General features: G+C 44.3%; 1 protein-coding gene across 5 annotated transcripts in view; it reads left to right on the top strand.

Moving 5' to 3' along the window:
• Nucleotides 1–27,245, top strand: part of PPP2R5A (protein phosphatase 2 regulatory subunit B'alpha) — a 356,054-nt gene that overhangs the window by 101,745 nt on the left and 227,064 nt on the right. For all 5 annotated transcript variants that reach the window (XM_029593246.1, XM_029593245.1, XM_029593244.1 and 2 more), the window contains one exon: nt 7,356–7,552. In XM_029593246.1, coding sequence (XP_029449106.1) covers nt 7,356–7,552 — 197 coding nt within the window. The remainder of the gene's footprint in view (nt 1–7,355; nt 7,553–27,245) is intronic.

Below are 27,245 nucleotides of genomic sequence, written 5' to 3'. Positions count from 1 at the left end.
CACTTGTGTATCCACTGTCAAACTGTTACCTGGCTGCTGTTTCTCTTACTCTTTTCAAAATGAGTGGAGGAAAGGCCTAGTGGATTAGAGCTGTAGGCCAGTGGCGTACCGGGGGGGAAATGCCCCTGGGTTCAGGGCCATAGAGGGGCGCTAATAGCAGACATGGATGCCCATGCAGCTGCCAGTGGACCTCATCCCACCGGCGGCTGAGCAGGGAACTACTGCTGTACTGTGTGCCAGACGCACACAGCAGGAACATCGGCGAGGCCATGGTGGAGCTCATCCCACCACAGCCTGAAGAAAAATGTCACGTCCAAACCGCCGCGAATCCCATGTTGCAGCGGCCTGAGAAGAGGAGGAGGCCCGGTAGCAGGGCTGCCACAGATCCCACATCGCGGGCGGCCTGAGAAGATCAGGGCTGCCGTAGAGCCTATCTCGCAGTGACACGCAAAGAAGAGGCCCAGAGGTGAGAGAGAGGCTGAGGGCCTGTAGAGTGATTGTGTGTGTGTGTGTGTCTCTATGTATGAGAGTGAGTTGAGATTGTGTGTGGGAGTGAGGACCTGAATGTTTGGAGAGAAAGCATGTGAGAGCCTCTGTGTTTGAGAGACACAGAATGTGGGAGTAAGAGAGCCAGTGTGTGTGAGTGATGATTGGCATATGTTATCTTTGGGAATGTGCAAGAGTAGCATTTTTGCTATGCCGATCTCACAATGTACGAGATCGGCATGGAGGGAAGTGGAAGCCCGCAAATATTTAATACCGCAGGGCCTGCACAGAGGAGGCAGCAAAATGGGCTTCAGTGCCAGTAGCAGCAATCACCGCCTCCCCAGTAGCCATGCGGCAGCAATGACAGTGGCAGCAGAGGAATGAGAGAGGCTCAGAGGTTGCTGGCAAAAGAAAGCGAGGAAACTGCCTTCAGTGTGTGCATGTGTATGAATGGGAGTCTGCCTAGGGGTGTATGTGTGTGAGTGCATGGATGCTTGCCTGAGTGTGTGTCTGTATGAGAATGAATGGGTGTCTTCCTGGGGTCTGTCTGTGTGAGAATAGGTACCTGCCTGTGTGTGTGTGTGTGTGTGTGAGAGAATGAATGTGTGTATGCCTTAGGAGTGGGGAGGGAAAGTGTGAGAATGAATGGGAGCCTGCCTAGGGGCCAGTGTGTGTGTGAGAGCTTGCCCTGGGATCTGTATATATATATATATATATATATATATATATATATATATATATATATATATATATGTGTGTGTGAGAGGGAGAATGACTGGGAGCTTGCCTGGGTGTGTGTGTTTGTGTGTATGTGAGGAAGCCAGTGAGAGAGAAGCATGTGTGTATGAGAGAATCCAGGGGAGTAAGAGCTTGTGTGGTGGGGGGGGGGGAGAGACAGTGTCTTACAGCCTGAGAGTGTGTCGGTGCCTGTGAGATCGAGAGGTTATGGTGGGTATAAAAGCATGTATGTCTGTGTATGTGACAATGTATGGTGAGAGAGAATGGGCATATGAGTATGTGTGTGTGAGAGAGAGGATAAAGTTTGTGTGCTCCCCTAAACTTCTAATCCTCGACAATCTCAGGGTGACTGGAAATCAAGAGTTCCCAGGTATGGACAGCAGGGACCTTTTTTTGTATCTTATTAGTTTTAATTATTGGGTGTTATTTGATATATATGGTGTTTTTAAATATTTTATTGGTGCTTGGGACATTTTTAAAAAAGTATATGAATATACTTTTGTTTCTTGACTATTGTTATTGTTCATGATTGATAGCAATAAAATTATCAAAAAAAGTATATGATTTTAATTAATAGAAATTATACTATTTATCAGTAGTTTTAAAATATTCTTTTATTACCGTGTTTCTCCGATAATAAACCCTACCCTGAAAATAAGCTCTAGCTTGATTTTCAGGATTTTTGAAGTAGGGCTTGAAATATAAGCCCTACTCCAAAAATAAGCCCTAGCTTGTAAGTGGACGCATGGTTCCTTCCCAAGACTTGCCCGACACCCCCCCCCCCCCCAAGACTTACTGAAAGTCCCTGGGGGGGGGGGGGGCCAAAACCCGGGAGGGCAGACGGGGGGGTTGTAAAAAAAAGAAAAAAGACCCCAAACCCACCCCAACCCTTCAAATTTACTTCATTGGACCACCCATTGCTCCTACCATGTGACAGAGGCCGGCCAATGGCGCCGATAGCCTTTCACATGGAAAGGGCAAAGGGCCATCGGCGCCATTTTGATTACTGGCAGCCGACGGCCTGAGAGCAGGAGATTGCTCCCGGGATCCCTGCTGGACCACCAGGGAATTTTGGCAAGTTTTGGGTGGGGGGTTGGGAAGGGGGGTGCAATGAATAAATTTGAAGGGTTGGGGTGGGTTTCGGGTATCGTTTTGGGGGGGGCGGGGCAGCCAAAATATAATCGGCCCAGTCAGCCATATGATAGCACCGTGTTTCCCCGAAAATAAGACATCCCTGAAAATAAGCCCTAACCATTTTTTCGGAGCTAAAAAAGAATATAAGACCTGTCTTATTGGAGAAACATGGTAATATAGTTTTACTATTATAATTGTTGCTTTATATTTCTTGGATTTTATTTGGTTTATAAGGAATGGTGGTTCTGTTTTCCATTGTTACACACAGAATCTGTCTTTTTAGTGTTTCCATTTCAGTTCTTGTCTAATTTGTGATCCTTTATTCTGTATTTGGTGATGGTCTTTCTCTGCTCTGTGCGTGTGACCATGATGAGATATTCTGCTAGTGTGTAGTGTTTGTGTAGGGATCTGTAGCATTCGGGTTAGTTTTGTTTCCTCAGTAGGGTGGTGTATTGGTATTCTAGGACCCAGTGTAATATTTACCTGTGCTTTTTCACAGGTAGGGTTATTGTTGTTTGAGTCCTTAGTGTTACTACTGTTATGTTATGATAGGTTTGCGGGGTTTTGTGTTAGTTCACAATGTGTCTGGCAGTGGAAAGTATTTGTACTGCTATTACTGTGAGGTGACAGCAGAATTTGAAAATATCTTTTTGTATGATGAGCTGTAAGGGAAACTTCCAAGCTCCGTTGTTGGATGAATTTCTGTGGATGCACAGTGTGTTTAAGAACTGAAGGAGAGGATTTATATTGACATTATTTTCCTTCCTGTATACATTCCAGACTTCACTCATAGCCATATAGAATTAGTTGAATGAAGCTATCAAATAATTTTAATAGTAGTTTTACTAGAAGTATGAAACTAGCCAGCTTTTTAAAATTACGCAGAAGACCCTTTGGACTTTCTTAAGACTTTTTTTTTTTATTGCCAATTTTAAAGCAGGGGGTCATGCTAAGGAGGTGGGTGTGATGAGGAAATGACATTTTGGCTTCCCCCCCCCCCCAAAAATTTTTATCTAGAGATGCCACTGATTTTCTGTGGCCTTAAGCATTAGTACAGGAAGGATTGGGGAGGGGGGGGGGGCATGGGGAGAGAGACAAATGCATTGGCTCCCAGGTGCTGGAGACCCTTGGTATGCCACTGCAGTAGGCTATGAACCAGGGAAACCAGGTTTCAAATCCCACTGCTGCTCCTTGTGACCTTGGCCAAGTCACTTTACCCTCTGGGGATAGGAAAATACATACAGTACCTGAATATAATCTGTTTGAAGTGCCAAAAAGCAGAAAATAAATGTTAATTAAAATTCAGTTAAATTCAATGAGTGGTCATCTCCAGGCACAACACCTGCCAAGAATTACAAACAGCTAGCAAATGGAGAAACAGCTAGGTAAGGAGAAAAAAGAAACAAAAAAAGGGCTAAAATGGGTAAAAATCAAGGGTGGCACTTGGAGCTAGGCTAGCATGCATTTAGCTCAGCTTATTGCCCATGTGACCTCTGCTCAGTGGGATTTAAACATTGTCCTTACACAACTCATGAAGCCATTGGCTACTGCCAGCTTAGTTTCTCTTATAGTAATCTTCCTTCTACTAGAACTTCTGCATGCAGAGTCTGTGAAATGCAAGCTCTGGTAACATACCATCCCTGCATACAAATTTTCAAGAATAAAATAGTATTGAGAACTTACCCAAAATTTCTACCTAAGGTAGTTTCTCAATTCCATTTGAATCCATCCATTGTTTTACCAACTTTCATCCCAAAACTGCATGCTACAAAAGCTGAACAATCAACACTTTGGACTATAGAAAAGCTCTGCTGTTTTACTTGGACAGAACTAAACCTTTTAGAAAATCTTCCCAGTTATTTCCTTTAACCTGTCAAGCGAGGTTTCTCAGTTGCTAAGTAGGCTTTGCCCACATGATCTCTAATAGTATGAAATACAATTTCAGGTTTTCATTTTTTATTTATTTTTTTAATCATTTTTAAATGGTTAACAAGTTAAACAACTTGACATGAAATGGTACAATAGAGATCAAGTTAAAATATAATAAGGAAAAAAAACACAATAGGAAATATGTTATCAATTAGTATACTTCTGTACATACACATAGAGAAATATGTTTCTCTATGTGTTTGTGACACTTGAGGTTGGTCCGTTGAATGAAAGCGTTGTTGCGGTGTTGAAGGAGTTAATTATAATCTATAAAAAGAAAGTTGTGGTGAAAATTTAATTTAAAAGTTGATTAGAATCACATATACAGGTCAGATCCTGTGATCTTGAAATATGTCCCTGAGGAAGCCCATATTTGTTGGGTGAAACAAGGATCCGTTGTTGGACTAGTTGTATGGAGGAGGACCATTTATACGGAGGATGATCTATGTGGAGGAATGAGAATCGTCATTAATCTTTATTGATAGAAACGAGAAAATCAGTTTACCCGTATCATAAACATTGGAAACCTTGTGAAGCATAGTGATCCTATATTGAAAAATCATTTGAGGCACTTGTGCACTTTATTGTGAAATATTATATAGTGTCTATTGTATGTTGGTTTTATATGTGTGAATGGGAGTGACTGTGTTTTGCATATTTTAATTGTGGTGTTGAATAATAAAAGAAAGTATACATTAATTATATATATTATATTTCTCTATGTGTATGTACAGAAGTTAGACTCAGAGAAAATATTGTTAATCAATCCCTAGGTGGTGTTTGCCATCAATTAGTATACTGTCAGACTACAAAGGGGAGAGGGTCCAATGAAAATAAGAGAGGAAAGATTATAAGGAAAAAACCAAACAGATTTAAGGGCTAGAATCTTCAAATATTCAAAGCGCCATAAATAATGGAGGTTACTGGCTGGGTGTTGAGGGTGCAGTATCCTGTCTAACTCTATCATTTAGGGAAACATTTAGCTGGGGGGGGATCAAAGAAGACATATTTAACCACTTGAAACTTAACAACACATTTACAAGGAAAATAAAGCCAAAAGAAAGCCCCCATATTCAAGACAGTTGGATGTATCAACAAAAAGAGTTTCATTTTAGTCTGAGTTACTTTGGACACATTTGGGAACATATAAATCTTAAGCCCTAAGAAGAAAATATCTCTCTTATGAAAAAATTTCAAAATAAAGTCCCTATCAGAGTCCAAGGCAAAGATAACGAGTAAAGTAGAAGAAACAACAACTTCATCTGTCGAGGTTTCAAGAAAAGAGAGATGAGAAGAATCTAATAAGCCAACATCAGCAGGAGCATCCCTCACATGAACAGCTTTTGGATTCTCAGGAACATAGGAGGAAGCAAGCTTTCCTTAACAGATAGAATTTCTATAAGTAACTGTGTAGCATTTCCACTGGAATGGTGAACCTTTTTTTGGAAAAATTAATAATCCTAATATTCTGGTGGCATACAACATTTTAAAGATTTTCAAGCTTGTTCAGTAAATGCAGATGACCGACCAAGATCGTTTCAGCAGAGTTCTGCAAGGCTACTTCCTTAGTCTCACAAGTGTCCACTCGTGATTTAATTTCAAGCAACTGCGAATGAGAGGCTTGAAATGAGTTGGATAATTCAAATTGATGTAGCAGACTGGGAAACTTAATTAGAAAGATTTGTTATGGCTTCCCAGATTATGTCTAAGGTGATGATAGAAGGTTTAACCATTGGTATAAATGCTACCTCTTTTGAAAACAGTCCCAGCCCTAGTTGAAGCAGGCAGAGTTTCAGTACCTCCAACAGACCAGCCTTCAGCTCAGTGGTTCATCTCCTCCATTCGGGCACCTCCCAATGCCAAAGCAATCAGCTGAGTGATATCTAAGTGCAGTGGGAGCAAGGCAATCATGTCAGCGCTACTCTGGGGGGGGGGGGGGGGGGGGCTGGGTTGTGGAGGGACTCGACCCTGCTCTGGAGTTAGAGATGAATCAAGGTCTAGGGCAGCTGGCGACAGACCACTGCTCGACAAGCCACCCAAAGATGCCTTGACAGAGCCAAAAAGAAGATCCTGGCTCTGGAATGTATGTTTGTCCATTGGGCTGGTTGAAGGCAGACCTTCGGATATTTCCAGGTACGCTTTAGCCTTGCCCTTCCTCTTGTCCATATTAAAGAAGATAAAATTTTTTAGGAAACAAAGATATTTAGGGCAGGAGGAGAATCAACAGAGCAACATCCCTTAGCGTGCGGCCATCTTGGATCCTCCCCCAGAGTTTCATCTTAATTGTAGGATTAAAGCTATGACCCAGCTTCATTAGCACAAGTTTGTTCTGCTTCCATTCAAAAATTCTCAAGGCAACTACTTGGTTCTATATTCACAACTTCACAAAGTATTACTGCCCTAAAGAAGCTTCTCAAAGTGATAGCTGTTTTGATCAGGCAGTGTTAAAACTTTCAGCTAGATACTTCAATTGTTCCATCAGTCTTTTTCAACTATGGGTTGCACCTTCAGTGTTAATAACCTGTCAGAGTTTGCTTACATTGGAACCCTCATCTTGGGAGTCCCCACTTTTGTCATGGATTATGTCCTACTTGTCCACAGAGAAAGCAAAATTATTATTCTCCATAGGCAGCAAGACAAATCAGCCACACAATCCCTCCTAGAGTTGAAGTATAGCTTGTAAAGAACTGACGGAGACCCACACGAGCGACTGTTGTGGGCACACCCATGCATGATCAGGAAAAAATTAGGTAGTTCTGAGAGAGCACAGTCTGGGTTGTTGCTTTCGGATGGTGTCATCCACTTGTGTGACTGATTTGTCCTGCTGTCTATGGAGGACATTTGTTATAGGAAAGCAACTATGCTGCCAAATTTTACAGAATTTGTATCCTGTTTGTGCTACCCAACAAACATAATGTGCCACTTTCTTCTGGACATATCTACCTTTTTCTCACATTATCTCCTTTTTAAGATAAGATAATAGTTTATATTCCTTTATAAATCATTGTAGGTATTCATGAATTTGTATTATAAAATCTAATTTATATTTTCTTCTTTTTTCCTTATAGATGCCACTTCAAATGAACAGCAAGACCTTTTTTGTCAGAAATTGCAGCAGTGCTGTATGCTGTTTGATTTCGTAGACTCTGTTTCAGACTTGAAAAGCAAAGAAATTAAAAGAGCAACACTAAATGAATTGGTTGAATTTGTGTCAACACATCGTGGTGTGATTGTTGAGTCAGGTTATCCAGATATAATAAAAATGGTAAGTAAGCTTATTCAGTATTAAATGGTCTAATTCTTTATGGGTTTTATTTTTTGTAAACTCTAAATTCAAATATTTCATGGTAAAGCAGACTTTATAAGTATATCTATATGCTAATCAGGAACTAGATGCCAAAGCAGGCATGATGGGGATTTCTACCCATGCATTTGCACAGGGTTGGCAACTTCCAGCAGGCAGTACCAGGACAGCAAGCATCCTCTGTGTCTCATGCTGATTGAGATCAGGCAGAGCAGGCTTTCTGTAGCTGATTAGTTTTACTCTACTTAAGAGAATCAAGCAGAAGATGTAGACAAGGAGATAAGTCATGTGCACAAATAGAGGCTAGGGAAAGGGGAAACTAACTGAGTAAGGGGGGAGAGTATAGAGGAGAGGGGAAGAAAGAAGAGAAGGAAGAGCAGCAAAGAGGAAGTTAGTAGGACATCAAGCAGAGAAAGAAAGGGGAGAGCAGATGGAAAAACGAGAAAGTCAAGGTAACAGGGAAGAGCAGTAAAGAAGAAGAAAGGGGGAAAGTACAGCAGAGAAGGGGAAAGAGCAACAGAAGGAAAAGGGAAGAGGAGAGGGAGAAAAGGGCATGCAGCAGACAGATGAATAGGAGGCTACTAGGAGAGAAGAGGGGAGAAGCATAGCATAGAGAAGGAAAGGGTAATGAAAGAAATGAGAAGAGAAGACCAGAGAAAGATGGGGAAGAGAAGAAATGGAGATCAGCAGAGGAGGGATTTAGAAGAGAGGCGGAGAAAAAGGGAAGTGGAAGGGAGTAGGGAAAAGAAAATAGGGAAAGAGTACAGTAGAGATGGAAAAGGGGAGAGGAGAAGAAAAAATGGAGTAGCAGGAGTATGGGAGGAAGGTAAGCAGAAAGGAGGAGGAGAGATGATGGAAATCTGGACTAGCAAGAATTCTACAATAGAAAAGGACCGCTTTTGGAATGTAGACTGAAAACTTTTCTGTATAAGCTACTGTGAAATAGGCTGAGAAGGAAGAGAGGTGGACAGGTGGGTAATGGACCAGGAAGGAGGGAAGTGGAGGGGACAATGAATGGGAGGTATGGGCAATTGGCTGTAGGATGGGTGGATGAAAGGGAGTAAGGGACAGGAGGGGGTGGTGATGATGGAAAAGGAGATGAGCTGAGAAAGCAGTTCATTGGCTGTTTACTACGTTTCCACATTTGAAAGTGGCTCACTGGATAATTTGGACCACTGATCATAGAAACATGGAAAATGACAGCAGATAAGACCATACAGCCAATCCAGTCTGCCTATCCACATCTCCTGCTCAGTTTTATTGTCCCTTCATATCGCTCAAATATCCTCTGTGCTTGTCCCAAGCTTTCTTGAATTTCTGACATTCCCTTTGTCTCCATCACCGTCACAGGGAGGCTGTTCCATATGTCCACCACCCTTTCTGTAAAGATATTTCTCACAGGACAAGCAGGATGGTAGTCCTCACATATGGGTGATATCACAGGATGGAGCCCAATCACGGAACACTTCTGTCAAAGTTTCCAGAACTTTGACTGGCCCCTACTGGGCATGCCCAGCATGGCACTAACCCTGCAGCCAGCAGGGGTCCCCCTTAAGTCTTCTTTTTTCCGCGCAGCAGTAGCCACATGGTTAAGGAGCTCCGCAGAGATTCCTGACAGGAATTTTCCTCACGGAATTACTAAAATTTAATTTACCCCACAGGGGTCTCTCCTTCAACTTTTTCAAGCCGCGGTACTCCGGTAAGTTTTTTTACACGTTTTCCGTCGATTACCGTCGAGTTTGGCCCTCGTGGCCTACTGGCCGTCGACCGTACCGCGGCTCAATTTTTTCATGGCCATGGCGTCAGGGTTCCGCCGGTGCCCGGACTGTAATCGCACCATGTCCATCACAGATCCCCATAAAGTCTGTGTAATGTGTCTCGGATTTGAGCACGATGTCCTAACCTGCACCAAATGTGCTCTAATGATACCAAAAGGTCGCAAGGTCAGAATGGAGAAAATGGAACTTTTCTTCCATGCTCAAACCCCGACGCCGTCTATTGCATCGAAGTCAGAACCGGCACCGTCAACTTTGCGCTAGTATCGACCTCCGGCCAGTGACCGTCCGGCATCTACGACTTCTTGGCCTTTAACACCTTCTACTCCCCCTCAGGACTGTGGGGATGGTAGAGATAAACATCGCCATCGGCATTGAAAGTCTCGGGTCATCGAGGGAGCGAAATCATCGACCTCGCCATCGTCCGGGCCGCCGTCGAAGAAACCCTATCCAGAAAAGGCACCGACCTTTTCGGTGACCGGGTCACCGAGGCAACCCTCAGCTGACAGGGTATCGGGAGCAGCGACTCCGCCTTTAATGGTGGTCCCTCTGGCTATGCCTCTGCCTCCTTCTTCTGTTCCGGAGCCGGGGCTGCTTGCTCCAGGTCTCCGAGAAGAACTGGACCGGATGGTTCAGGAGGCCATCGAGAAGGCGATGCATCGACTCCAAGTTCCTCCGGCACAGACACCGGTACCAATTGCAGAACTGACCACCGACCTGATTCCAGCAGCGTTGGCACCGCTGCTCTCGAGGATGGGAAGCCCTCATGGCCGCTTTTCCACCGATGGACCCTGGGTCACCAATGGCTCCGGTGCCCTCCCCGCTTACTTTGTCATTGGGAGGAGAAACACCGTTCTGCATCCCTCCGGGAGTTCTGCCGATGCCTCAGCCATCGATGCTGATACGTCCGTCTGTGCCACAGATCCATCCATTGGTGCCGATATGTCTGGCGCCACTGAGCCATCCATCGATGCCCTAGATGCTTGCACCGGTGCCTCCTGTTATTCCTTCGAGTCCTTCGGAGCCCAGACCAGGACCTTCAGGGATCCCACCGCCCCGTCCTCCTCTAGTCCCTAGAGGAGCAGGTGCTGATCCCTATGATACCTGGACTGATGATTCTTCACCAAACACCGATGATTTGCCTTCACCACCTTCACCTACTGAAAGCAGAAAGTGTTCTCCAGAGGACCTTTCCTTTATAAATTTTGTGAAGGAGATGTCTGAATTGGTTCCCTTCCAATTACAGACGGAACAGGACGATAGGCATCAAATGATGGAGTTGCTACAATTCCTGGATGCTCCCAAGGAAATAACCTCCATCCCTATCCACCAGGTTCTTCTGGATCTCCTCAAAAAGAACTGGGAACATCCTGGCTCTGTTGCTCCAGTCAGCAGGAAAGCTGACACCACCTATCTCGTACAGTCAGCTCCAGGCTTTCACAAACCTCAATTGGATCACCAATCTGTGGTTGTAGAATCTGCCCAGAAAAGAGCAAGGAGATCAAAACCTCACACTTCTTTCCCCCAGGCATGGAACAGAAATTTCTAGATGCCATTGGTCGCCGTGTCTTCCAGGGATCAATGCTCATCTCCAGAATTGCCTCTTATCAGCTCTATATGACCCAATATAATAGGGTCTTATTTAAGCAGATACAAGACTTGACAGACTCCCTGCCTCAGCAATTTCAAGATCAACTCCAAACCCTAGTAAACAAGAGTTTTGAGGCAGGCAAGCATGAGATCAGATCATCTTACGATATCTTTGACACTGCTACTAAGGTATCTGCAGCTGCTATCTCGGCAAGAAGATGGGCCTAGCTCAAGTCTTCTGACCTTCGCCCTGAAGTATAAGACAGATTATCCGACCTGCCTTGTGTAGGAGATAATCTGTTTGGCGAGCAGATTCAACGAACGGTGGCGGAACTCAAGGACCATCATGAGACCCTAAGACAGCTCTCTCTGATGCCTTCTGAGTACTCTTCAAAACAGCCCTTCCAAAAGGACTCTAAGAACTCATTATTCCACCCGAAGAAATCCTACTGCCACCAGCTAGAACCCGTTCTATGAGACTGTTTCAAAAAACTCAGTCTCGTCAGATACGAAAACAAAAACCGCAAGCAGCTCCTCAACCAGGTCCTGCTTCCGGTTTTTGACTCCTGCATAGAGCAGCAGCCAACTTCCATTGCCCCACATACCAGTGGGAGGTCGATTGTGCCATTTCAACAACAGGTGGCACTCAATCACCTCAGACCAGTGGGTCCTGGCGATAATTGCTCACGGTCATCATCTGAACTTTCTCTCCATTCCACCGGACTCCAGACCTCTACCGACGTGGAGAACATCCAATCACTCCATCCTTCTGCAACAGGAGGTCTCCTTCCTCCTCCAGTCCAAGGCAATAGAACCAGTACCCTACTCTCAGCCTAGGGTTCTATTCCTGGTACTTTCTAATCCCCCAAAAATCGGGGGGGTGTTCGTCCAATTCTGGACCTACGTGCCCTCAAGTGCCTCCAGTGAGAGAAGTTCAAAATGGTAACCTTGGGCTCTCTTCTTCCTCTTCTACAAAGAGGAGACTGGCTCTGCTCTCTAGATCTCCAGGATGCATACACTCATATCGCGATAATTCCATCCCATCGCAAATACCTGAGGTTTCTAGTAGGCCCCAAGCACTATCAGGCAGGCAAAGGCTTTTCTGCCTCTACAGCGAGCTCTCAATCTCGTGTCTCTTGTACACCAGTTGCAGTCTCAGCACGCCACGACTACACAACACTTTCTCATCGTCCTGGGACACATGGCGTCCTCAGTTCAGGTCACCCCAGTGGCCCGCTTGGCCATGAGAGTCATGCAGTGGACTCTAAGGTCACAATGGACTCAATCCATTCAGCCCCTGTCAACCATTGTCCACGTAACCGACTCACTCCGTCAGTCTCTCGCCTGGTGGAGAAATCAGGTCAATCTCCTCCAAGGCTTGCCCTTCCAGGCTCCAGACCCTCAAATAACTCTCACCACCGATGCTTCCAACCTCGGCTGAGGAGCCCACGTGGCCAATCTGCAGACACAAGGATCTTGATCTCCAGAGGAAGCCAAACACCAAATAAATTTCCTGGAGCTTCGAGCAATCAGATATGCTGTCAGGGTATTTCAGGATAGCATCTCCAATTGAGTCATCCTGATCCAGGCGGACAACCAGGTGGCCATGTGGTATATCAACAAACAGGGAGGGATGGGCTGCTACCTTCTGTGTCAGGAAGCTGCACAGATCTGGGCAGAGGCCCTCTCCCACTCGATGTACCTCAGGGCCACCTACTTGCCAGGAGTGGACAATGTGTTGGCAGACAAGCTGAGTCGCACCTTTCACCCACATGAGTGGTCTCTCAACCCCTCAGTAGCAAACTCGATCTTCCAACAATGGGGTTATCCTCAAATAGACCTCTTTGCGTCACCTCAAAATTGTAACGTAGACAACGTCTGCTCTCTCACTCGCAGCCAACACTATCAGCCAAGAGACGCATTCTCCCTCTCATGGACAACCGGTCTCCTATATGCATTCCCTCCACTTCCACTTCTCTCGAAGACTCGTGAATTTACGTCAGGACAAGGGAACCATGATCCTGATAGCACATCACTGGCCGCGCCAAGTGTGGTTTCCAATACTTCAGGATCTCTCCATTTGCAGGCACATTCCCTTGGGAAAGGACCCGCTTCTAATCACTCAAAACGGCGGGTGCCTATGCCACCCCAATCTTCAAGCTTTGTCCCTGATGGCATGGAAGTTGAAAGGTTAATCCTTCAGCCACTTAACCTTTCTGAACCAGTTTCCCGTGTCCTGATTGCTTCACGCAAGCCTTCCACGAGAAAATCGTATTCTTACAAATGGACCAGGTTCACGTCATGGTGCTATTTTCAGTCCCCAATCATGAAGTTTCTGGACTATCTCTGACACTTGTCAGAGTCAGGTCTAAAAACTTCCTCCATCAGGATGCATATCAGTGCGGTAGCCGCCTTCCATAATGGTGTCGGGGATGTTCCCATATCAGTACAACCCCTTGTATCACGTTTTTTGAAGGGCTTGCTTCACCTCAAGCCTCCTCTGCGTCCTCTGGCCCCTTCTTGGGACCTCAACCTAGTTTTGGGTCGGCTCATGAGACCACCATTCGAGCCTCTTCAATCCTGTGACCTTCAATATCTCACATGGAAAATATTTTTCCTTTTGGCAATCACTTCCGCTCGCAGAATTAATGAATTACAGGCTCTAGTTACCTATCTGCCTTACACTAAACGTCTGTAGGACCGGGCAGTACTCTACACTCACCCTAAATTCTTGCCTAAGGTAGTTTCGGAGTTTCATCTCAATCAACCCATTATACTACCTACTTTTTTCCCAGGCCCCATTCCAATCCAGGGGAACAGGCTCTGCATACCCTCTAGCGTTCTACCTAGACCGTACAGCTGCCCACAGGACAAGCACTCAATTGTTTGTCTCTTTCCATCCTATCAAATTGGGGCAGCCTGTGGGTAAACAGAATCTCTCCTCCTGGTTGGCGGACTGCATGTCTTTTTGCTATCAGCAAGTGGGCATTCCACTTCAAGACCGTGTTAACGCACACTCTGTGAGGGCCATGGCAACTTCAGTACACACTTACGCTTGGTGCCGCTTCCTGACATTTGAGGGCTGCCACCTGGAGTTCTCTCCATACCTTTACAGCCCATTATTGCTTGGACAAAGCCGGAAGACAAGATTCCATCTTCGGCCAGTCTGTCTTGCGCAACCTATTTACAATGTGACGTACCAACACCCTTCCGCCTGCCTGGTGGGGTTCAGGATGCCCTCGGCCAAATTTCATCCCAGGCCTAGTGCCTTGCATGCCTGAGTACATTTGGTGTATAATCGGACATCCTCAGCTCAGTACTCACCCATATGTGAGGACTACCATCCTGCTTGTCCTGTGAGAAAGCAAATGTTGCTTACCTGTAACAGGTGTTCTCACAGGACAGCAGGATGTTAGTCCTCACGAAACCCGCCCGCCGCCCCATGGTGTTGGGTTCATAACATTTTCTTATTTTATTTTCGGCACTACCTGTAGTTTTTTAACAAGACTGAAGGGGGACCCCTGCTGGCTGCAGGGTTAGTGCCATGCTGAGCATGCCCAGTAGGGGCCAGTCAAAGTTCTGGAAACTTTGACCGAAGTGTTCCGTGACGTCACCCATATGTGAGGACTAATATGTGGGCGGGACCCTGCTGGGGCAGGGAGAGGCCTGAGAGTAAGACCAGCTAGGGAGCATAAAAGTGTATCCCAGCTGGGTTCAGGAGGCCCGCATCTCAAAGAGAGGCAGCTCCTGTTAAACTATCCTGACCAAACCAGAGGGAGTGAGTGTTCACTGTCCAGAGGGAAGGCAGTCTACAACCTTGTGTGTAAGTGAATACTGCAGAGGTAAAGCAGTCTGCATTCTGTTAATGTGCTGTGCTGTGTATAAATAAAGTTAAAATTGCATTAGAAAAGGCTGGAGTCTGGCTTTGGGCCTCCAGTCTGGGAAACATTGCTTGGTTTCCCATAGCATAAAGATGCTTAGGGGTAGATTTTAAAAGAAGCGCGATCAGCCTACTTTTGCTTGCGCATCAGACTCAAGCAAAAGTACGCTGGATTTTAGTAGATACGCGCGGAGCCGCGCGTATCCACTAAAATCCTGGATCGGCGCGCGCAAGGCTATCGATTTTGTATAGCCTGCGCGCGCCGAGCCGCGCTGCCTCCCCCCGTTCCCTCCAAGGCCGCTCCGAAATCGGAGCGGCCTCGGAGGGAACTTTCCTTTGCCCTCCCCTCACCTTCCCCTCCCTTCCCCTACCTAACCCACCCACCCGGCCCTATCTACACCCCCCCCTTACCTTTGTCGGGGGATTTACGCCTCCCGGAGGGAGACGTAAATCCCCGCGCGCCAGCGGGCCTGCTGCGCGCCGGGCCGCGACCTGGGGGCGGGTACGGAGGGCGCGGCCACGCCCCCGGGCCGTAGCCACGCCCCGTACCCGCCCCCAAAACGCTGCCGACACGCCCCCGGAACGCCGCGACGACCGGGCCCGCCCCCCGACACGCCCCCGACACGCCCCCCTCCGAGAACCCCGGGACTTACGTGAGTCCCGGGGCTCTGCGCGCGCCGGGAGGCCTATGTAAAATAGGCTTCCCGGCGCGCAGGGCCCTGCTCGCCTAAATCCGCCCGGTTTTGGGCGGATTTAGGCGAGCAGGGCTCTGAAAATCTACCCCTTAGTGTGTACAAAACCATGATTTATGCACACAAAGTGATTTATTTATTCATTATTGTCCACCTTTTGGAATAAAAATTCATTGAAAGCAGTTTATAGAAAATTAGAATAGCAGTATATAAACAAGTCATTTACAGTTTTACAATAAGCGAAAGGTATATAACAGACTAGCAACTGTACCCATGCTCTTGCATGGAAGCGTTAGCTGAAAAGGAAAACTAAATTGTTTTCACCCAGGGAAGGGATGTGGAAGCACGTTTGCTAAAGCCAGGGCTGGCAAAGTTTATTTACCAAGCTGTCTCTCGCACTCCCCCACACCCCCTCTGCTCTCTCACACACACATTCTCTCACCGGCATCCCCCTCCCCTCATATAGGCTCCCTCTCTCTGAAACCCACACTCAAGCATCCACCCACCCACCCATGCCACGAAAGGAGTGCGTCCTGCGGCACTCGCTCCATTCACGGCGAAGATGAAGGCCCGGGCGCGCCAATCGCGGCACACAGGGGCCTTCCCTTTTCGCCGCAAATGGAGCATGTGCCGCGGGACGCGCTCCGTTCGCGGCATGCCAGAGTCTCCTCTGCTATTTTCTGCCTGTCCTGCGATGGCCACTGTCCTTCCGGTTTTGAATAGTCTTCCGGCAAGGGAGGAAATCGGCGAGGTGAGGGAGGAATTCTCTTCAAAATCTGCATTCCGCAGTTGCGCTGAATTCCCCCAGGAGTACCTCTTGTAGCTGGTGTTGTGACATGGCCGCTGTACGGCGTGTTTGAGCTTCCAGGGTGGCCAGGGAGCCGCCTGCGCCATCTATCTGTGGGCTGGGGAACATGCACGAGCACTGACGGACACACTACCAAGCCCAATATATTATGGATTAGAATTGCTTCAAAAGTCATTGGCAATTAAAAAGTTTACCCTAGGAATAATCTTAGCTAACTCAACAAATACTGAGTAAGTTTACCAGCAGCATAGCAGAACTACTAGTGACTAATTCTATAAATAAATATTGCTGTAGCAAAAAAGTTAATTTGTAACAGCATATCTGAGGCATTTAAGGTGATACTACACTGTTTCTCATAATCAACATCCTTGCATTCTGTATTGGGCATCAAAAGTTTGACAGAAGATACAGGTTTTTATTTGCATCTGGAAATGGGAATAGTCATGTATTTTGTTGAAGCTTTTCTGGGAAGGAGTTCCAGAGAGCAAGAGCTGCTACTGTGAAAGATCTGTTGCGGTTGTCTGTTCTTTTGACAAGAGAATTGATATTGAGGATCCAGGAGATGATCTTAATGGTTTGGAGAGCATGTGTAAAATAGATAGGCCTGTCTCCTCTTAGAGCTGTAAACATCTGTATTAATTTAGAATTTGTTCTGTATGGTATTAACTACTGTAGGTATAATGTGATGTCGCACAATTTGTATCTTTCTGTCATTTGTGCTGTGGAATTTTGTATTCTCTAAAGTTTGTGGAGGGCCTTATCTGTTGAAATCTTATAGCATTCATTTCAGTAATCCAGCTCTGTGGTAAGTGTGGTATGTGAGAACATTTGTGTGCTCCACGAGTTAGTGCAGTCTTTGAAAGCTTTGTAAGTGAAAGTGGCTGTTCTGTACTGTTGCCTGGATTTGAGGAGCATGATGAGTTCTGAGTCCAGAAAGACTCAGAGGCTTTTTTAACTCTTAATTTATATCCTGAAGCAATACAACAATCTGAACAAATACAAGGCTTCATTGTACATAATGCAAATAAACAATACAGCTCAGTCCTTCTATGCCACTATGAAAGACAGATCCCAAATACAAAAACAGTTATAAAACCAATCCTTGGGCATATAAGGTTCTTTCAAAACATACTAAACATAATCAGCAGGGTAAACATTACCAGAATTATAAAACTCCCAGGGTATCTCCCATATCTTATTGTACAAGGCTGTTTTATATCTTAGTATATATGTTAACTTCAATAAGTACAACATCATGATTTTGCCTATACCAGCGCTCTAATGTGGCAATTGTGAACCTAGCCACATGAAGCAAATGTTTTAAGAAGCCGCCACTTGTTTATATCAAGGACTTGATTTCCCCTTTAACCTAGTATTCAAAGTTTTGTTGAGAAATCCACAGTGACCTCCAGTATTGTACAAACTACTCTCTTCACTCTTGCCCAGAAGAGACACAAATAGACATTGCCACCAAACATGCATGTATGTACCAACTTGTCCATATCCCTGCCAACACTACTTGGACAAAGTATGAGAACATTTATAAAAGAAAAGGAGATATATGGAGGCATCCAGCAGAAGTATGACCAGGAGTTCGGATCAGTGAGTACACAGCGAAACATGGTGTGCCTCTCTCCATATGTGTCTCCAACCCTCAGCTCCCACTGTTATCCCTAAATCTCTATTCCATTGTTCATCAACAGGAAGACATGGTTCCACAGCTAAACCAGTTTGCACTATTGCTTTAGTTATTAAAGAGCAAGCCTGTCATGCAGCATCCTTCTGTAAAATAAAGAAAAAAAAAATCTTGAGCTGGTGTGTGGTTAGTCCATTCCCAGCCACTTGTCCTGTGTCTCTGCAGTGCCTTAAACAAGTTGCTTATAACACCTAGACGTTTTAAACACTACAAATTCTTTACATAGTGTATTAAAGGGCTTCAAAACACCTTTCTCATACAATTGCCCTAAAAAACATAATCCTAAGTCCCACCATTCTTTAGCCTCCAAACTGAAAGTGTGCACTGAAACAGTTGGGTTTCTCCGGAGCAAAGAGATAGGTGAAGGGAAACGCAAAAGAATCCTGAGATGTCTATACATTGCCTTCCAAATTTTGACAGTAGTAGCTATGAAGGGACATAAAAAACATGCCCTCCTCTCGTGGGTCAGTTGGCAAGGCTGTGTCAAAGACAAGTCAACATCTCCAGCCAATGCATTCTCCAAGGAAAACCAGGGAACTGTAATATCCTTATTGAGCCAAGTACATATCCAACAGCCGTGCTGCCCAGTAATAGGCTTGAAAATTAGGAAAAGCCATGACTCCAACATCGTTTGGATACCATAAAGTATATAGCTTCATTCAAGGAGCCTTATTCTACCACATAAATTTAAGTAACACAATATTGAGCTTGGAGAAAAATCTACCAGAAAAATAACACCGGTACACACATTTTTAGAAGTCGCCTGCTTCAGCGATAAAATGTACCATTTATTATTCATGCTAATGTGCTGAATTCAATATGACAATTAAACCAGCTAATTGACTACTATTTCCATGATATTTGTTTTTATATTTTATATCTGTCTCTTGTGTAGATAGTATGTAGATAGTTTTAATCATAAATTGTAAACTTTGGTGTTTGTGTATTTATGGTTGCATAATATTTCACCTATCCTATTTATGTAACACTTTAAAAATTAAATCAGCAAAAGGATTATAGAAATAAAATTTGCTATGAAATAAAAGGCCAAAATCTATTATGTATATACATATATGTAGTTTAGTCCTTATTCAGTGGCTGCTCAGCTCTTCTTGGCTTGTCTCTTAGTGTTCATTAAATGGAACATCACTTGTCACCGTCCAGCAAAAGTCTGCAAGCATTGATGGGCTGCATTTGCCCTGATACTATTTTTCCATTGCTACAATATCCTTCTAAAATTGCTCACCATGCTCATTGCTCACTGATTCGCAGTTTGGAAAAAAATCTAGATGAGAGTACAAAACATGTATCTTTAGTGATATGTTGCAGTTCAGACGTTTGTATGCTTTGAGGAGGTTTTCCACTGACTCCTTGTAGTTTAGCCGCCTTGTTTCGGAGAAAATTTGTTACCACTAACTGGAAGGTTTTCCATGCTGTCTTTTCCTTGCTATGCAAAACTGGTCATAGATTTATTCATAGATTCAGTCAGAGATGTATATTAGTCATTTCTGGTTAGAGATCCATTCCCTTCTTCACTTACTTATTATCTTCCGCAATTCCCAAGTCGAAGATCATAATACTGACCCAGTAGCATATTTTGAAAACTAAAGTCAGTCAACAATTTTGAGCATTATTTTAGTTCTCAGTGACCCAGATTTAGTAAAGTTTGAATACATTCATTTCGGTAGCATTTTGGCTGTAGCCCAGTGAACAAGGAGCATGCAGAAATAAGTAGAATAAGCAAAGCAGCACAGTCATTTTTATAACGTTAATCCTACCAATCCATGAAATATCGTGCCCCATCTGTTTGCCCAGATCTTGTTGAATCTGATTAAATAGCTCAGTCTATAAGATCAGAAAGATTTCTAAGAGCATGAATCCCTAAATACTTGATACAGGCTTCAGCTAATTTAAAAGGAGAGAAGCACACTGGTATCTCCCAAGGCATACAAGTGCCTATAGGAAATATTTCAGATTTATGAAAATTCACTTTGTATTCCGCAGTTATACCAAAGTATCCCAGCGGCGACAAGAGCCTTGAGCTGGAGAGACCGGGCTTAGCAAAAAGAAAAAAAAATGCAGCACATCATTTGCAAATAAAGAAATAGTTTGTAATTTCTCCCCAACCCTAAACTTATGAATGCCCGAATCTGCACGGATCTTCTGTGCCAGAACTTCTATAGTGAGGTCAAACAGGTGGGAGGAACAAGGGACATTCCTTCCTTGTACCCTTCTGTAAGTAAAAAAAAAAAAAAAAAAAGTGGACAGGCTACCAGTTGTCAAAATTTTCACCCAGGGGTGTGCATACAAAGCTACAAAAAGGGGCAGGCATGCCATACTTTTCCAGGACAGGAAAGAGAAAAGGCCAATTAAACCTGTCAAAGAACTTTTCAGCAAGTAAGGCAACCCCTAGCCCAGGCATCTTATACTTCCTGGCCCATGTAAGAAGGACCTTGTAAAAGGGTATATACAGGAAAACCCCAGAAATGACAAATATCTTAAAAGGATACTAATGAAGCATTAGAGTTAGGGAATCCCAAAAGAGAGGTTTGAATAATAAGAAAAGTAGTCCAGGTGCCTGTAATAAAAACTCATCTGAGCTAAAAGATTCCAATTTATCCCTGTCAACTGAAAAGCAGAATGTTAATACAAACAAAAAACATACTTTGAAATGTTTGAGTGCTGAAGCCAGAAGACAAAGAAGTAAGATGGGAGAATTAGAGTGTATAGCAGTGAATGATGACAGACTTAATTGGCATCTCAGAGACTTGGTGAAAAGAGGATAACCAATGGGAGAGTGCTAAACCAAGGTACAAATTATATCACAATGACAGAGGAGCATCTTGGTGGTGGAGTGGCACTTTGTCCAGGATGGCAGAGAGTCCAACAGGATAAAGATTTTGCATGAGACTAAATGCACAATCGAATCTTTGTGGTTAGAAATCCCTTGTGATAGGAATATACTACCGTCCACCTGGCCAAAATAATGAGAAGGGCAGTGAAATGCTAAGAGAAAAAATTAGGGAAGCTAACCAAACTAGTAGTGCAGTAATAATGGGAGATTTCAATTACCCCAATATTGTCTGGGTAAGTGAAACATCAGGGCACGCTAGAGAGATAAAGTTCCTGGATGGAATAAATGACAGTTTTTATGGAGCAATTGGTTCAGGAACCAATGAGAGAGAGGGAGCAATTTTAGATCCTAATTCTCAGTGGCGTGCATGATTTGGTGAGAGAGGTAACGGTGGTGGGGCCACTTGGCAATAGTGATCATAATATGATCAAATTTGAATTAATGACTGGAAGGGGGACAGTAAGTAAATCCACGGCTCTCGTGCTAAACTTTCAAAAGGGAAACTTTGATAAAATAAGAAAAATAAAAAAAAAACTGAAAGGTGCAGCTACAAAGGTAAAAAGTGTGCAAAAGGCATAGACATTGTTTAAAAAAACAAAACAACCCAAAACAATCCATCCTAGAACCACAGTCCATATGTATTCCATGCATTAAGAAAGGTAGAAGGAAGGCAAAATGATTACCAGCATGGTTAAAAGGTGAGGTGAAAGACTATTTTAGCCAAAACATCTTCATTCAAAAATTGGAAGAAGGATCCATTAGAAGAAAATAGGATAAAGCATAAGCATTGGCAAGTTAAATAAGACAGGTTAAGAGAACATTTGAAAAGAAGTTAGCCATAGAGGCAAAAACTCCAATAATAACTTTTTTAAATATATCTGAAGCAGAAAGCATGCGAGGGAGATGGTTGGACCATTGGATGATCAAGGGGTTAAAGGGGCATTTTAGGGAGGATAAGGCCATCGCAGAAAGTTTAAATGACTACTTTGGTGTTTACTGAAAAGGATGTTGGAGAAAAACCTGTTCTGGAAAAGGTTTTCATGGGTGATGATTCAGATGAACTAACTGAACCAACTCATGGTGAACCTGGAAAATGTGGTAAGCCAGATTGACAAACTGAACAGTAGTAAATCACATGGACCGGATGGTATATACCACAGAGTTTTAAAAGAACTAAAAAATGAAATTTCAGACCTATTTCAATTAATTTGTAACCTATCATTAAATCATCCGATATACCTGAAGATTGGAAGATGGCCAATGTAACTCCTATATTTAAAAAGGACTCTAGGGGTGTTCCTGGAAACTATAGACTATAGCCTGAATTTAGTGCAGGAAAAATCATGGAAACTGTTATAAAGAATAAAATCACAAAATCTTAGACACAATTTGATGGGACACAGCCAACATGGATTTACCCAAGGGAAGTCTTTCCTCACAAATCTCCTACATTTTTTTGAAGGGATAAATAAACATGTGGACAAAGGTGAACCGGTAGATGTGGTGTATTTGGATTATTAGAAGGTGTTCGACAAAGTCCCACAGAGGCTTCTAAGAAAACTAAAAAGTCATGGGATAGGAAGCGATGTCCTTTTGTGGATTGCAAGTTGATTAAAAGACCGGAAACAGAGAGTAGGATTAAATGGTCAGTTTTCACAGTGGAAAAAGGTTAACAGTGGAGTACCTCAAGGATCTGTACTTGTATTAAAAAGCACCGATTCATTTATTTTTAATTTTTATATACCGATGTTCCTGTAAAGAATACATATCGCACCGGTTTACAAGGAACTGAACAGTCGCCTCCAGGGCGGAAATACATTAAAACAGTCGCCTCAAGGCAGAATACATTAACACAAGTATACAGGAAAACTATTAAAAGAGAACTTTCATAAACTCAATTAAATGTAACTGTGAACCATAAATCAGGAAACCATATTTATTTATTTATTTTTATTTATTTAAGAGTTTTTTTATATACCGGGGCACGTTAAAAACATCACCCCGGTTCACAGTGTAACGTAACGTAGCAACGAGCTTTACAATAATTTAGAGTAGATAAACATAGGTAAACATTATTTAGATTTACAGCTATTCACAAGGTGTCAGGTCTTTAACTATTCACAAAGGTGTCAGGTATATGGTATTGGAGGGGAGAAGGAGGATGGGGGTGTTGGGTTGGGAGGAGGAGGAGGGTGGGGGGGTACAGTGATGTGGGGGGGAAGAGGGGGGTAATGGTTGTTAAGTTCAGGAGGGGCGTGTCAGTCGAGGGTCGTATCTTTAGTCGGGGTATGCTAGTTTGAAGAGCCAGGTTTTCAGATTCTGTTTGAATTTTTTATGGCAAGGTTCCTGGCGTAGGTGGGGTGGCATTTTGTTCCATTGGGATGTGCCTGCTATAATGAATGATCTTTCTCTGATTGAGGCATGTTTGATGACTTTGGGGGAGGGTGTCAGGAGTTTGGCTTGATGCTGTTTTCTAGTAGGTCTGGTTGTGTTGTGGATGTGGAGATGTTCAGGGAACCAGTGCATGTTTTGGTTGTGAATGGCTTTGTGTATGAGGGTAAGGGATTTATAGATTATCCTGGAGTTTACTGGGAGCCAGTGTAGGGATTGAAGAACTGGGGTGATGTGGTCATGACGGTGAGTATTTGTGAGGATGCGGGCGGCAGCATTCTGTAGGAGCTGTAACGGTTGAAGGGTGTTTTTTGGGAGACCTAGTAGGATGGCGTTGCAGTAGTCCAGTTTGGAAAGGATCATGGCCTGCAGTACTGTTCGGAAGTCAGCAGTGTGTAGGAGTGGTTTGATTCTCTTCAAGGTGTGGAGTTTGAAGAATCCGCTCTTTATGGTGTTAGATATGAATTTTTTGAGGTTAAAGTGGTTGTCTATCCATATGCCTAGGCTGCGGACGAATTGTGTGGGAGGGCAGTCTGGTGGGGAGGGGGAAGAAAGGCTGAGTGTGGGAATGCTGGGGGGAGAGAGGATGAGTAGTTCGGTTTTGTTGGTGTTGAGTGCTAGGAAGTTGTCGGTGAGTAATTTGTTTATTTCAGACAAGGCAGATTTCCAAGTTTTCATTGCGTTAGTGATAGAGTCTATTATAGGTATGAGTATCTGTACGTCGTCTGCATATATGAAGTGTTGGATGCCCAGTTTGGAGAGCAGTATGCAGAGGGGTATGAGGTAGATGTTAAAAAGGGTAGAGGAGAGGGATGAGCCTTGAGGAACTCCTTGTGATAGCTTGACTGGTTTGGATTCATTGCGGCCGATTTTTACTCTATAGCTCCTGTCATGTAGGTAAGACTGCAACCAGAGAAGGGCGTTGTCTGTGATGCCAATTTCCTTGAGGCGCTTAATGAGTATGTTGTGATTAACTGTGTCGAATGCCGCCGATATATCTAGAAGTGCGAGTATATGGGGCTGACCTTTGTCCAGGGCTTTGAGTATAGTTTCCGAAAGGGAGATAAGTAGGGTTTCTGTGCTGTGGTGTTTACGGAAACCAAACTGGGAAGATGAGAGAATATTGTGGTCTTCTATGTATTCTGTAAGTTGTTAATTATTTTTTCGAGTATTTTGGAAAGGAACGGGAGGTTTGACACTGGGCGATAGTTGGCTGGATCAGTGGTGTCTAAGTCTGGTTTTTTGAGGATGGGTTTTATAATGGCTTGCTTAAGTTCTGTAGGGACTTGGCCCAGTGAGATAGATTTGTTCAGGACATTTGCGATGTGTTTGGCAATTGAAGTAGGGTTTGAGATTAGTGTTATAGTGGGCAGATTGTCTGATGGATGATAGGCGGGTCTGAGTTTTTTGATAGTATTTTCAATTTCTAGTGTGGATGTGTTTTCGAAATTTGTGAGGGTGGTGTTTGAGGTTTGAATGGGTGTAATGGGATTGTATTGGTCATTTGGAGTATTGCTGGGAGTTGTATTGCTGGGAGATGTTGAGATCGGGAGATTGGGGTGAGGTGAGAAACGAGCCATAATGGTCTGTACCTTAGTGTTGAAGTATGATGCTAATTTTTCACATTTTGTTTCATCGTCGTGGTCAAGGTTGTGTCTGTCTGGTGCTGTGATAAGGCTGGTTATGTACTGGAAGAGGGCTTGTGGGTTGAACTGGAACTGGTGGATTCGTGCGGCATAGAAGTCTTTTTTTGCTTTTTCAGTGGCTTTTCTGTAGGTGTGTAGAAGGGCGCGAAACTGTGCTAGGATGGTGGGTATTTGGTTCCTCCGCCAAGATTTTTCAATTTTACGAAGGTCGAGTTTCATGGTTTTAAGTTCATTTGTATACCATGGTTTTTTATTATTTTTGTTTGGATTGATTTCTTTGGTGTGGGATGGGCAGAGTCTATCTGCTATGTCTGCGGTGATTTGAAACCATGAAGCTGTGGCTGTGTTTGCGTCAGTGAGGTCTATGTTGGGGAGTTCTTTTGAGAGGGCCTCAAGGATGTCTTCGGTCTTGCCTTTTTTGCGAAATGTTATTGTTTTTTTGGGTTGCGAAGGTGGGGGGGTGTATTTGATTGTGCAGCGTGTGTCTATTCGGAAGTGGTCTGACCAGGGGATGGGTGTACATCTGGGTTGGTCAGTTTGGATTGAGGAGTTGGTAAAGATGAGGTCGAGTGTATGCCCAGCCTTGTGTGTGGGTTCTGAGACATTTTGTTTGAAACCAAGTGCTGTCATAGCTGTCAAGATAGCTTCACAAGAAGGAGAGAGGGGGTTGCGGTCTACGTGAATATTCATGTCTCCCAGAATTATGGCAGGCTTGGTGTTGTTTATGTGTTTAGAGATGTATTCTATGAGTGGGGAGGGATTTTTTTCGAGAAGGCCAGGGGGGGCAAAGATTAAGCAGAGTTGGAGGGAATCAGATCTGAATGTGCTGATTTCCAGTTTGGGGGGTGGTGTAATATTTTGGAGTGTGAGGTTGAAGTTCTTTTTGGCAGCCAGGAGTAGTCCACCTCCTTTTTTTTTGCTTCTAGGAATGGAAAATAGGCTGTATGTATCTGAGGACAGTTGGTTAATTAAGGGGGAGTCGGTATCCTTTAACCAGGATTCCGTGATGGCGCATATGTCAGGGGCTTCGTCTGTGAGGATGTCCTGTAGTAGAATGGTCTTTTTTAGAATGGATTGAGCATTGAGTAGTAGAATGGAAAATGATAGCATGCCCAGGAGTTGTGTGAAGGGGGAAGCTATAATGGGGATGATTGATCTGTGTTGTTGTGTCATGTATTTGTGACTGGTCATTTTGTGGGGGGTGTAGAAGTGTTTTATGGTGGGAATAGGTTGTGGACTCATTATTGTAAAGAGAGTGGGGTTTTGCTCTTGTTTGTTGTTGTATGTAATGTGGGTGTTGATTCACTGCAGGGGGAGGGTTAGTATGGGGTGACGGGTGGATACGAGGATGGTTAAGGTTTTTCGCTAGGGGAATAGGAAAGTGGGTCATATGCTACGTGGGTCTATGTTTAGAGAGACTTAATGATAATAGGGGCTTTCCTATGGTAGGGAGGGAAAGCTGTGGGTGGAATGCAGGCAACGGGGTGGTGTGGTGTGGGTAAGGCGGGTGTAATATCTGGTTTCTGAGAATGGGGAGGAGGTGTAGATTCTGGTGGGATTGGGGGTTGTGTGGGGGCAAGTTATTGTAGTTAAACAAGCAATATCATAAGAGGCAATGTCATAAGAGGCAGGTTGTGTAGAGGCAAGTTATTGTAGTTAAACAAGCAATATCATAAGAGGCAGGCAAGTTAAGCGTGGTTATACAGGCAAAGTCAAAAGAGGCAATTATATAGGCAATACAATCAAATTAGGTAGACTCAGGCAATTTTCGTAATCATTTTAACAGGCTGTAGCACATAGCGTTATTGAAGGCAATCATTTAACTGCTGTGGGAGAATGGGAGATAAAGAATCTGAGGGGGTGGTTAATAAGTCTTACAGTTGGTGGGGTCCTTTCGGTCTCATGATTTGTAGTTGGGTTATGAGATGTAGAGTTGATGGAAACGGATCCGGTGCGGTGTCGGAGTCCCGTGGCAGCTGACAATAAGAGACAGAGGGCTTGTCGTTGGTCTGTAAAGGATTGCAGGGTTCTGGTAGCTGCGGCTGCGCCTGCGGAGGCGCACGAAGGAGCGCACAAAGGGGCAGGCCCCTTTGTCGCGCTCCTTAGGCGTGCGACGCACGGCGTGCGACGCCTAGTGTGGGGTTGCTTTTTAAAGTTCCCTCCGGCCCGTAGTGGTGACGCGATCTGGGGGCGGAGCAAAGCCTTCGGGGCTCGGAAGGAGCACTGGGGCGGCCACGAGGTCCTGGGGAGGGCTCCTCAGACCCCGATGGGTCAGGCGCCGATAGCACAGGAGCGGCGATCCGAGCGGCGGCAAGAAAGGCA

This window comes from Rhinatrema bivittatum, chromosome 3 (genome assembly GCF_901001135.1).
Source record: "Rhinatrema bivittatum chromosome 3, aRhiBiv1.1, whole genome shotgun sequence".
NCBI classification, from domain to species: Eukaryota; Metazoa; Chordata; class Amphibia; order Gymnophiona; family Rhinatrematidae; genus Rhinatrema; species Rhinatrema bivittatum.
Note: the sequence above shows the minus strand (reverse complement) of the source record. Positions and strands in the feature narration are given on the sequence as shown.